Genomic DNA, 12,364 nt, shown 5'->3' on the forward strand with positions numbered 1-12,364 from the left:
CTGGTCGTTCGGAGGAGGGCAGCGGCTGCGTGGCTGTTCGGCGGCGTGAGAGATCCGACGACAGGGGTGGACTGGCGGCTGGTTCCTTTTTTAGTTCAAGACTAGGAAATTGAAAAAAACTTGGGTTAGGGTTTCTATAATTGGGTATTTTATATGAAGGTGAGAAGGGATGATGGCCATTGGATTAGAAGGAAATAGATGGCTAGGATTAAATCTTGCACATAAATGGGCTAATGGTTTGGGAAGAATGGGCTAAGAATAATTGGGTTTAAGTTAAAAGAAATGGACTCACACCTTTGGGCCTACAAATTTTCTTGTTGGACAAAGACAAACTCAAAAATCCTACCAAAATATTAATTAAACTTAGTTAAGTAATAAACAAAATTTTGAAATGAAACTACATTTTTTTGTATTTTTAAATGTTATAACAATAAAGTAAAAAGTAAAGAAAATAGGCTAAAGTCATGATAAAATTAAGATACCATGAATAAAAATATACTAATTGATCTTAAACTAAAGATAAAAATATAGAAACGCGATAAACACGATAAATAAAACTATTTTATGTTTTTTTTATATCTTAGGACTAAAAGTAAAAAGATTAAAATTATATTATAATAAAGTCAAGTAAATATTTTAAAAATATTAAAATACTAAAACTAACTTTAAAATTTGTGTGGGTCAAAAATTGCGTGCTTACAGCTGCCCCTCTTTGCTTGGAAACACGAAGAATTTTCGGAGCAAAGAACAATAAGCAACGTAATTGATTTATGACCTGACGCTTATTCAAAAGAAAATAAAGGTGGCTAAAAAGATTGTGACCGAGCCCTGGTATCTGAGCTGCCTACATATCCTTGGCTATAAAGGAATCAGGCCACGTGTAGTTCAGAAGTGAGAAGGATGATGGAGTACCGAGGTGGAGAGTTGAGTGAAGTGCCGTCGAGGTTCTGGTCCGCGGTTCCTGCCATTACATCAAAAATAAAAGAAAAAATTACAGCAAAGTGAAAGAAAAATACAAGATCTTATTTACTTCTTGTATTGAATCTTCCTTGAATCTCTATTTGATCTTCAATATGAGACTGAAAAGTGGACCCTGTTCTTCAGGTGGGCTCCTGATGCTTCTTAAATTTGTGAATTGAAGTAAGTCTGAAATGAATTCCCTTGTTCTCCAGGTGGGCGCTTGATTACCAACAACTTGAACTATATTCCCTCGTTGTCCAGATGGGCGCCTGATTACCAAAACTTGAAACTGTATTCCCTCGTTATCCAGGTGGGCGCCTGATATTGCAACAAAACAGACAAAACAAAAGAAATTTTTCTGCCCCAGTTTGGGATCTGGGCATATTTGTGAGTGTTAATCGGATCATGTTACCTATAGAGCTCTAAAAATTCAAAAGCTAAATCCCATTATCCAGGAGGGCCCTGAAAACTTCGAATTAAATCTCATCTAAAACTTAAAACTAAATCCCATTATCCAGGAGAGTCCTGAGAATTTTAAAACTAAATCTCATTGTCCAGGAGGGTCCTGAAAATTTAAAAACTAAATCTCATTATCCAGGAGGGTCCTGAAAATTTAAAAGTAAATCTCATTATCCAGGAGGATCCTGAAAATTTAAAAACTAAATCTCATTATCCAGGAGGGCCCTGAAAATTTTAAATTAAATCCCATTATCCATGAAGGTCCTGAAAATTTTAAATTAAATCCCATTATCCAGGAGGGTCCTGAAAATTTAAAAGTTAAATCCCATTATCCAGGAGGGTCCTGAAAATTTTAAATTAAATCCCATTATCCAGGAGGGTCCTGAAAATTTAAATTAAATCTCATTATCCAGGAGGGTCCTGAGAATTTTAAAAACTAAATCTCATTATCTAGGAGGGTCCTTAAAATTTAAAAACTAAATCCCATTATCCAGGAGGGTCCTGAAAACTTAAAAACTAAATCTCATTATCCAGGAGGGTCCTGAAAATTTTAAGAACTAAATCCCATTATCTATTAGGGTCCTGAGAATTTTAAAAACTAAATCCCATTATCCAGGAGGGTCCTGAAAATTTAAAAACTACATCCCATTATCCAAGAGGGTCCTGAGAATTTAAAACTAAATCCCATTATCCAGGAGGGTCCTGAAAATTTTAAAACGAACTTACCTGAGTCATACTCTCATCTTTGAGGATTCTAAATAGAATTTCTTGCTCCCTGAACCATGCTTTTCCATGGGAGGTCCCTGTGGATTTAAAAAATTTCTTGCCCCTGTTTCAGACAAATAGAATTTTGTTAGTTTGAAAATGTGCTGGTTAGTTTATGGCATCCTTGTTGAGTGTTTGCTTCCGCCACTGCCATGCTTCATTCTGATTAGCTGCTTCGGGCTAGCAAGAAGTTGTTTGACCTTTTGATTAGAACTGGACCACAAAACCTCTGCATGACCTGAATCTCTCACACTCACTTGTTGCATTGTGTTTTCATTTTTGAAAGTTGTTGAATCCTTGTATTTACTCAAAATTCAAGATTCACTTGATTGCCTGAACCTCAGTTATCACCATACTGCTTATTCTAAATCAAGTCAATTGTGATGTGCCTGGCCGGACTCCGCTTTGTGTAATTTAGAAGCTGGTAATAGGCTTTGAAATCCTTTCCTTCTTGTTCAACAAGGGCTGACTCCAAAGAGACCAATAAAGATAGACTCAAAGAGCAAAGTGAAATAATTTTTGACAAAAAAGAACAAAGGAAAAATTTGAGCACAGATGACTATATGAAGAAGAATGAGAAAAGAAAACTTATATGAGGGAAGCAGCCAGCTCCAATGATCATGACATGCATTTCGGATTGATCGGCCTAATCCGTCCAACCAATCATATTTTCAGTTCATGTCCTGTCTTCATACTTCAAAACCGGGATTTCACTGATCCAAATTCTCTGTAAAGTCATGAGCCTCATTCGACTTGTAGTGCCCCAAAGGGTTTTCACCAACAAGCCTCTCTCATATGTTCATCTCTCAACTCATCATCGCCTTATGGTGCCCGCAAGGGTTTTCACCAATAAGACTCTCTCATTTTAAATTTTCTCTCAGCTCACCATCGCCTTACGGTGCCCGTGATGGTTTTCACCAATAAGACTCTCTCATTTCTTCAATTTTCCTTTGTGCCCATGATCAAAGTGTTACCCATGATATAAATCATACCTCTGTCTCGCTTGACCTGGCATCCTCAAAGATTGATCAGAAGGTCTTTCTTTGGACCGTAATGTAGACTTTTGGACAGGGTTAGAAAGAAAGGGTGGCATGAAGGCTCAAACTAATTTAAGATGAAAAGGGGTTAAAATTATAACTTTTGGAATCAGATCTTTTCAAAAACCAAAAGTTCTGCCCCAATTTCTTTGGGTCTGGAGAATTTTAGTTTTTATTTTGATGGGAACGAACCGTAAGGCTACCTACGTATCCTTAAAAGGAATCAGGTCGAACGTAGTTCAAAAGGACGTTGTTTGTTTTTGTTACTTTTCTTTTCTTTTCTTTTTTCTTTCTTTTTTTTCTTTCTTTCTTTTTCTTTTTCATTCTTCTTATTTTCATTCATTCATTTTTTTCGTTCTCTAATTCTGTTACTGATTCCAAAAGAGGGGTATGAAAGAAAATAAATAAAGCTCAAAAGGGTTAACAAAGGATGAAAGTGTTTCGGTAGAGGAACAAAATGCCCTCGTCATTTCAATTTTGAACATGCCAAGTACAAAATACAACTGAAGGTAAGCAAAGAAATCATACATAGTACCTCTTAACTACATCAGAATTGATAGCCATATCTACACATTTGCCTTCTATGTCTGTTAAATACAAAGCGTCATTGGGCAACACTCTTGTCACTATGAACGACCCCTGCCAGTTTGGGGCGAACTTGCCTTTAGCTTCAGCCTGATGAGGAAAGATGGGTTTCAATACCATCTAGCCCACTTCGAATTTCCGAGGACGCACCTTTTTGTTGTATGCTCTTGCCATTCTCTTCTGATACAATTGACCATGACATACTGCAGCTAACCTTTTCTCATCAATCAAATTCAACTGCTCTAGCCGGGTTTTGACCCACTCATCATCATCAATTTCAGATTCTGCAACGATCCGAAGGGATGGAATCTCAACTTCCGCAGGTATAACTGCCTCAGTTCCATATACTAGCAGATAAGGAGTTGCACCTACTAAAGTGCGAACAGTAGTGCGATAACCCAGTAAGGCAAAAGACAACCTTTCATGCCACTGTCTAGAACCTTGAACCATCTTATGAAGTATCTTCTTTATGTTCTTGTTAGCAGCCTCAACAACTTCATTTGCCTTGGGGCGATACGGAGTGGAGTTCCGATGCATGATCTTGAATTGTTGGCATACCTTTTACATCAAATGACTGTTGAGATTAGCAGCATTGTCTATGATAATCACCTTGGGAATTCCGAACCGAAAAATGATATTTGAATGAACAAACTCCACCACTGCCTTCTTGGTCACGGACTTGAAAGTTACAGATTCGACCCACTTGGTAAAGTAATCAATGGCTACCAGAATAAACCTATGCCCGTTTGACGTTGCCGGCTCAATTGGTCCAATGACATTCATTCCCCAAGCAACAAAGGGCCAAGGTGCAGATATTGTGTGTAACTCAGATGGGGGAGAATGAATCAAATCACCATGTACCTGGCATTGATGACACTTGCGAACAAAACTGATACAGTCCCGCTCCATAGTGAGCCAATAATAACCTGCTCGAAGTATCTTTTTTGCCAAGACATACCCATTCATGTGCGGCCCGCAAACTCCAGAATGCACTTCGGCCATGATAGTTGCAGCTTCTTTAGCGTCTATGCACCTCAGCAGTCCTAAATCCGGAGTCCTCTTGTACAAGATTCCTCCACTCAAGAAAAATCCACTAGCCAGACGTCGAATGGTTCTCTTTTGGTCACCTGTAGCATGTACTGGATATACCCCCGACCTGATGTATTCTTTGACATCGTGGAACCAAGGTTCGACATCAATTTCCTCTTCCACCACATTAAAATAAGCATGTTGATCATGAACTTGGATGTGCACAAGGTCGACATAAGCCTTGTCCGGATGATGCAACATTGATGCCAGAGTGGCCAAGGCATCAACAATCTCATTATGAATCCTGGGAATATGTCTAAATTCAACCGACCTGAACCGTTGACAAAGATCATGCAGACACTGTCGGTACGGTATGAGCTTCAAATCTCAAGTCTCCCATTCTCCTTGAATCTGATGAACCAACAAATCTGAATCTCCCAGAACCAGTATTTCCTGGACTCCCATGTCTACAACTAACCTCAAACCTAGAATGCATGCTTCGTACTCGGCCATATTGTTGGTGCAATAAAATCGAAGCTGGGCTGTTACAGGGTAGTGTTGCCCTATTTCAGATATAAGTACAGCCCCTACTCCGACACCCTTCATGTTAGCAGCTCTATCAAAGAAGAGTTTCCAACCTGGATTTTCATCTCGGTCAACCTTGTCAACACACATGACCTCTTCATCGGGAAAATAAGTCTTGAGTGGCTCATATTCATCATCCACCAGATTCTCGGCCAAGTGGTCGGCCAAGGCTTGGGCCTTCATCGCGGTCCGAGTCACATAGATGATGTCAAACTTAGTAAGTAAAATCTGCCACTTCGCCAGTCTTCCCGTGGGCATAGGTCTCTAATAGATATACTTTAGAGGATCCATGCGGGAAATGAGGTAAATAGTGTAGGACGACAGATAATGCTTCAACTTTTGTACCACCCAAGTCAAGGCGCAACATGTCCTCTCAAGCAGAGTGTACTTAACCTCATAGGGAGTGAACTTCTTACTGAGATAATAGATTATTTACTCATTCTTTCCCGTGATGTCATGTTGACCCAATACACAGCCAAAGGAATTATCCAAGACTGTCAAATAGAGAATTAAAGGTCTTCCAGGCTCTGGTGGGACCAGCACAGGTGGATTTGACAGGTACCTCTTAATTTTATCAAATGCTTCTTGACATTCGTCAGTCCACTTGACCGCAACATTCTTCTTCAGCAGCTTAAAGATAGGCTCATAGGTTGTCGTGAGCTGAGCAATGAACCTACTGATGTAATTTAACCTTCCAAGCAAACTCATCACCTCTGTTTTATTCTTTGGCGGTGGTAACTCTTGAATGGCTTTGATCTTCGATGGATCTAACTCAATGCCGCATCTGCTAACCACGAATCCCAGCAACTTCCCCGACGGGACACCAAATGCACATTTCGCTGGATTGAGCTTGAGGTTATACCCGTGGAGTCTTTGGAAAAACTTCCTCAAATCCTTAACATGGTCAGACTGCTTCTTTGACTTTATGATCACATCATCTACATAAACCTCAATCTCCATGTGTATCATGTCATGAAATATGGTAGTCATTGCCCTCATGTAAGTTGCCCCAGCATTCTTCAAACCAAATGGCATTACCCGATAACAATATGTTCCCCATGGCGTGATGAACACTGTCTTTTCTGCATCTTCCTCATCCATCAAGATCTGGTGATATCCCGCATAACAGTCCACAAAAGACCCAATCTCATGCTTGGCACAATTATCGATCAGAATGTGAATGTTCGGAAATGGAAAATCATCCTTTGGGCTTGCTTTGTTAAGATCATGGTAATCAACACAGACCCTGGTCTTACCATCCTTCTTTGGTACTAGCACAACATTGGCTAACCAAGTGGGATATCGAGTGACCCGAATGACCTTTGCGGTAAGCTGCTTTGTGATTTCTTCTTTGATCTTCACACTCATATCAGTCTTGAACTTTCGCAACTTTTGCTTGACAGGAGGGAATGCTGGATCAGTTGGCAATTTATGAACTACCAGATCAGTGCTCAGGCCCGGCATATCGTCATATGACCATGCAAAGACATCTTTGTACTCAAACAATGTTTTGATTATTGCCTCCTTAACTTGCGGCTCTAAATGCACACTTATCTTGATTTTCCTAACATTATCCTGGTTCCCTAAATTGATTGCTTCGGTCGCACTCAAATTAGACTTTGGTTTTTCTTCAAATTGTTTCAGCTCTTTACTGATTTCCTCAAATGCTGCTTCTTCATCATATTCTATTTCATCATCATATTCTACTTCTTGGATTGTTATTTCAGAATTAGATTGACTTTTAAGACTCGACTGAAAACTCTTCATGCATGTCATGTCACTGCAACCAGCATAAAAAGAATTGTACAAAAGAAAAAAGAACAAAATAAAACACTATTAAGAATAACGGAAAATGGTAAATTGCATTTCATTGAAAATAAAAGGATAGAAGGGTTTGAACATCAAAACAAGCAAAACTAAAATCTGGATTACAACCTTGGAATAACCCAGATAACAGAAAGGAAAACAAATCAAACTACCAAAACTCCTTCCTGGTGGGGAGAGGAGTAACTTCCCAATTGCTAAACTTCACGTTTGGGCCAACGAGCTGCACATTTGCTTTACTAGAGCCTTCACCAACTTCTACCATATTGACTTCTTCGAACAGACTTTGGAACCTCTTGATCAGCTCTTCATCAACATCGACCACGGGTTTTGGAATTGAGGAGGTTGGAGGCTTTTCGGCCCCTGGCTTGACAAAAGACTTAGAGATGTGTGGGATGGGCTTGGGGAACGAACATACCTTCTGTTTCAGATTTTTAACCCTTTTCACGTCCTTCTCTGTGGGCATGAATCCCAAACCAAATGTACTAGGATTCCCACTGGGGCGCACTGGATGCACAATACCCTGCAAAGATGAGCCCAGACCCTTGCCCGGCACAAAACCATTCTTCAAATTTCATTCGCAACCATGACGGACGCGGAGGATAGCTTAGGACCCGGAATGCATTTTCCTTCAGGAATTTTCTTAACAGACACTGTTTCGAAAGTCTAATAGACCCAAGGTCCCTTTTCATCTTCGGTGAACGGAACAATTGTATCATTACAGGCTGACAAGTCCTCATCACCGTGCACAACTATTTCCTGCGTGTCCCATTCAAATTTCACAATTTGGTGTAGAGAAGACGGGACTGCCTTAACAGCATGTATCCAGGGCCTGCCCAACAATAAATTGTAGGAGACAGCCACATCTAACACTTGTAATTCGATGGTAAACTCAACAGGCCCTATTGACAATTCGAGCATTATATCTCCAACAAAATCTTTACCTCCCCCATCAAAGCCTCGGACACACACACTATTCAAGTGGATTCTTTCGGTGCCAATTTTCAGTTTTTGCAGAGTAGACAGGGGACAAATATTCGCACTAGAGCCATTATCAACCAAAACCCTTGAGACAACAGAATCTTCACACTTCACCGTGAGATAAAGAGCCCAGTTGTGTTCTGTACCCTCCATAGGAAGTTCATTGTCCGAGAAAGTGATCCTATTTGCTTCGAAGATCCTGCCAGCTATCTTTTCCAGGTGGTTCACTGTGATCTTATCAGGAACATGTGCCTCATTCAAAATCTTCATCAAGACCCTGCGATGTTCATCTGAATGTATCAACAAATACAAAAGAGAAATTTGAGCTGGTGTTTTCCTTAACTGCTCCACAATGGAATAATCCTGCACTTTCATCTTTTTCAGGAACTCCTCAGCCTCTTCCTCAGTGACCGATTTCTTTACTGGCATTGGGTTATCCTTGAATAGCTTGGATTTCTTTAATTCTTCTGGGGTGAAACATCTCCCAGAACGAGTCAATCCTCCAGTTTCATTGACTTCTTCCTCTATTTCTTTTCCTTTGTATGTCACTATCACTTGTTTATAATTCCACAGAACAACCTTGGCATCCACCACTGGAAGCTGGGTTACTGGTTTAATGATGATAGGGGTAGTATGATCCCCCTTCATAACTATGACAGGCTTACTTGAAATCCCTAGTACTACCACTTTTGAACTTTCCGGACTTGCCCCGATATCTTTCGACAGCCCTTTCACGACCAACACTGGTGGTTTCGAATTGAGTGAGCTCGGCTTTTCTGTCATCCCTTCAACTATCAAGGGCGTTGCTTTGGTAGAGTCTGGAGCTTTAACCAAATTGCTTTCACTGGCCCGAATCATCATGACGGACTTAGAAGACCTTTTGGGCTCCCCATCCTTGTGAACTATTTCAATCATGTGTGTCTCTGCATGGGCTGGCAAAGGGTTTTGGTTGACTTTTGGTGCATAAGGGCTTTGGACTACAATTTGGTTTGTATCAATGAGCTCCTAGATTGCCCGTTTCAAATGCCAACACTTCTCTATGTCATGCCCTGGAGCATCAGAACAATAGGCGCATCTTAGGGAATAATCGAGGTTTTTTGGAGGGGGATTTTGGTATCTTTGACTCAATTGGCCTCAAGACGTCCAACTACCTTAACCTTTGAAACAGACTAGCATAGGACTCTCCAAGCGGGGTAAAAGTTTGTTTCCGCTGCTGCCTCTATCTCCTATACTCTGGCCTTGATCGAAAATTTGAACCAGTGGGGTTTTGATAGGGTTGTGGGGGTGGATAGGTATTTTGTGGAGATGGGTAGATATTCTGCGAAGCTGGAGCACGCCATTGCAGGTAAGGAGGGGGTTGAGCATATGACTGGGTGCGTGGTGAACAAGGTATTGGGATGGCATGGCTGAGTATTGGGGGTTTTGCGGGGAAAAGTAATGTTGAAGTGGGTTATATGGAGCTTGGGCGTAGGCTTGGGGTCGGGTTCGAGGATGGATGTACTGATGAGGTGAACCCCTCTGACCATGCCATGATCCGGAGACAAAAATAGCAACATCTTTCTTCTTCTTCTTGCCTAGCAAGCTTCCGGTACCACTCTGGATTGCCTGGGTGGTTGCTTTTATAGCAGAATAGCTCATGATCTTACTCGATTTGAGCCCCTCTTCCACCATTTCTCCCATCTTCACCACATCATTGAAAGACTTACCAATGGCTGAGATCAAGTGGCCATAGTAAGTGGGCTCTAGGGCTTGAAGAAAGTATTTAACCATCTCGTCCTCTTCCATCGTAGGGTTGACTCGTGCAGCTTGCTCCCTCCATCGGAGCCCATATTCTCTAAAGCTTTCACTGGGTTTCTTTTCCACCTTGGTCAGAGATAGGCAGTCTGGAACAATGTCTATATTGTACTGAAAGTGCGGGCAAAGGCCTGAGCCATATCGTCCCAGGTGTACCACCTGCTGGCGTCCTGGCGGGTGTACCATTCTAAAGCTGCCCCACTCAGACTTTGGATGAAGTATGCCATCAGTAATTCATCTTTTCCCCCGGCGCCTCTCATTTTACTACAATAACCTCTCAGATGAGCTACAGGATCCCCATGTCCGTCATACAAGTCAAACTTGGGCATCTTGAACCCGACAAGCAATTGGACATCGGGGAACAAACACAAATCCTTATAGGCTACACTCACTTGGTTTCCCAACCCTTGTATATTTCTCAATGATTGCTCCAGACTCTGTACCTTCCTAAACATCTCTTTTTGCTATGCGTTCTTGGCTAGTTTGTCAGTTTCAACATGAGGTTCAAATTGGGGATTGTAAGAGTAAGGATCTAGGACTTTGAAGGTGGGCTCCGGGGCATAGTAGTGGGCATCTGTAGCGGGGAACGCGGGCTCACTAGAGGATTAGTGGAGGGTATATTATGGAGGGGGTACAAAAATAGGAGCAGATGTCGGAGCAGGGTATGAGGTTGTTTTGGCTGGCAAAGCATGAACAGTTTGGGCTGAAGTGTCGGGGTAGTTGTGGTAAGGGGTAAAGCCAGGTGCGTGTTGTGGGAAAAGATCAATGGTATTGGGCATCTGGGATTGAGAGAGTGGTGGAATGGAAGCAGGGTTTTCTGTGTAGTTGGTAGGGAATGAGGGTGGAGAATATCCCTTAATCCAGGCTTGATACATTTCTGCCATCTGATGCTTCAACCTCCGGACATCCTCTTGCAGTTCCGATTCTGACTCAACAATCTCCCTTGGTGGGTCTACAACTCCAGTGTCTGTTTCCTTGCTAACCATGACTGTTTGACGCTTTGATCGGGTGTTGTATGGATGACTTGCCAGGATGCCAATAAACTAACCACCTTTTTGAAACTTAATAGAGATAACAGAGGACAACAACACAAAACCATCATGTTAGCGTTAGAGCATTTATCAAATAATAATATCACATTACGTGCAATGCACCTAGCAACAATCAATGGTTCTAAAATGGCTTTGAGCGTTGTAGGGTCATATGGATGTAGGTTGCCTACGTAGGTTGCCTACGTATCATGTCCCTCATGAATCAGACCAAGAGTAGTTCTGGAGAAGTGGTGGAAAATAAATTGAAAACAAAATCTTTTTGGGATTTTTCATTTAAAACTTTTCGATATTAAAATACAAAGGGAAATACGATAATGAAAGACATGACAGACTCAACTACACTACGACAGACTCTAACATTACCTAAAGGACTCAGTACTTCTAGACAAGACACGAAAGTAAAAGACAACATAAGACAATCTCAAAACACCTAAATAGAATGACTCCTCAAGCTGCTCCTGAATGTGACTGTCCTGACCGGGATGGTCTTGGGCTGTCCGTCATGCTCAAACTCTGTAACATGCCTCGTAAAGAAACACCGATGCTGGGAATAAAGGCCCTGGCGTGTGCCCCCGCATCCTGAAGGCCGACCCTAAACAAATACTGGCTATGCTGCTCCACGTTTGCTGCCAATCCTGTTAACTGAGACTTTATCAACTCAAGCTTATCCCAGGGATCTTGGTCCGATGCCTCCCCAAAATCATCTGTTTGAACTGCCCGACCCCTGAGTTGGGTTGGCAATGGGATGCTGACCCCTGGCGAGACGGACTGTAACCAAAGCAAGTACTCCTGAGTACACTCGAGCCTGCCAACGTCCTCTACTAATGTATTTTTCTTCATCCTCTTTGCATTGTTCCAGTATTGCACATACTTGATTTCATCAGCCACCTTTTTGCTAAAATTTATGATGTGCCTTAGAAGGTTCAAAGTTGGAGGCTCCTCTTGTCTTCTGCCCAATTACCGCTGTCACACCTCCTTTTTCCGCACCCGCGGGGGTGCAAGGGAGTTTTTCCAATTAAAGGACAATCGAAACGGGATTGGTTTATTTATTTTAGAGTTGCCACTTGGGAGGTTTAGGGTGTCCCAAGTCACCAATTTTAATCCCGAATCGAGGAAAAGAATGACTCCATATTATAGTCTGCATACCAGAAATCTGGATAAGGAATTCTGTTAACCTGGGAGAAGGTGTTAGGCATTCCCGAGTTCCGTGGTTCTAGCACGGTCGCTCAATTGTTATATTTGGCTTGATTATCTGATTTTGTACATGTTAAACCTATGTGCAAGTTTTAAACT

General features: G+C 41.6%; 1 protein-coding gene across 1 annotated transcript; it reads right to left on the reverse strand.

Annotated features, from left to right (window-relative positions):
• Positions 1-5,852: 5,852 nt before the first annotated feature.
• On the reverse strand, positions 5,853-9,140 carry LOC138888473 (uncharacterized). Its single transcript, XM_070170340.1, has 5 exons — positions 7,920-9,140; positions 7,400-7,767; positions 7,181-7,200; positions 6,132-6,358; positions 5,853-6,050 (listed from the first exon to the last, which is right to left on the reverse strand). The coding sequence occupies exons 1-5, from the start codon at positions 9,138-9,140 to the stop codon at positions 5,853-5,855; spliced, it is 2,034 nt and encodes a 677-aa protein (XP_070026441.1).
• Between the last annotated feature and the right edge of the window lie 3,224 nt (positions 9,141-12,364).

This window comes from Nicotiana sylvestris, chromosome 3 (assembly GCF_000393655.2).
Source record: "Nicotiana sylvestris chromosome 3, ASM39365v2, whole genome shotgun sequence".
In the NCBI taxonomy this organism is placed as follows: domain Eukaryota; kingdom Viridiplantae; phylum Streptophyta; class Magnoliopsida; order Solanales; family Solanaceae; genus Nicotiana; species Nicotiana sylvestris.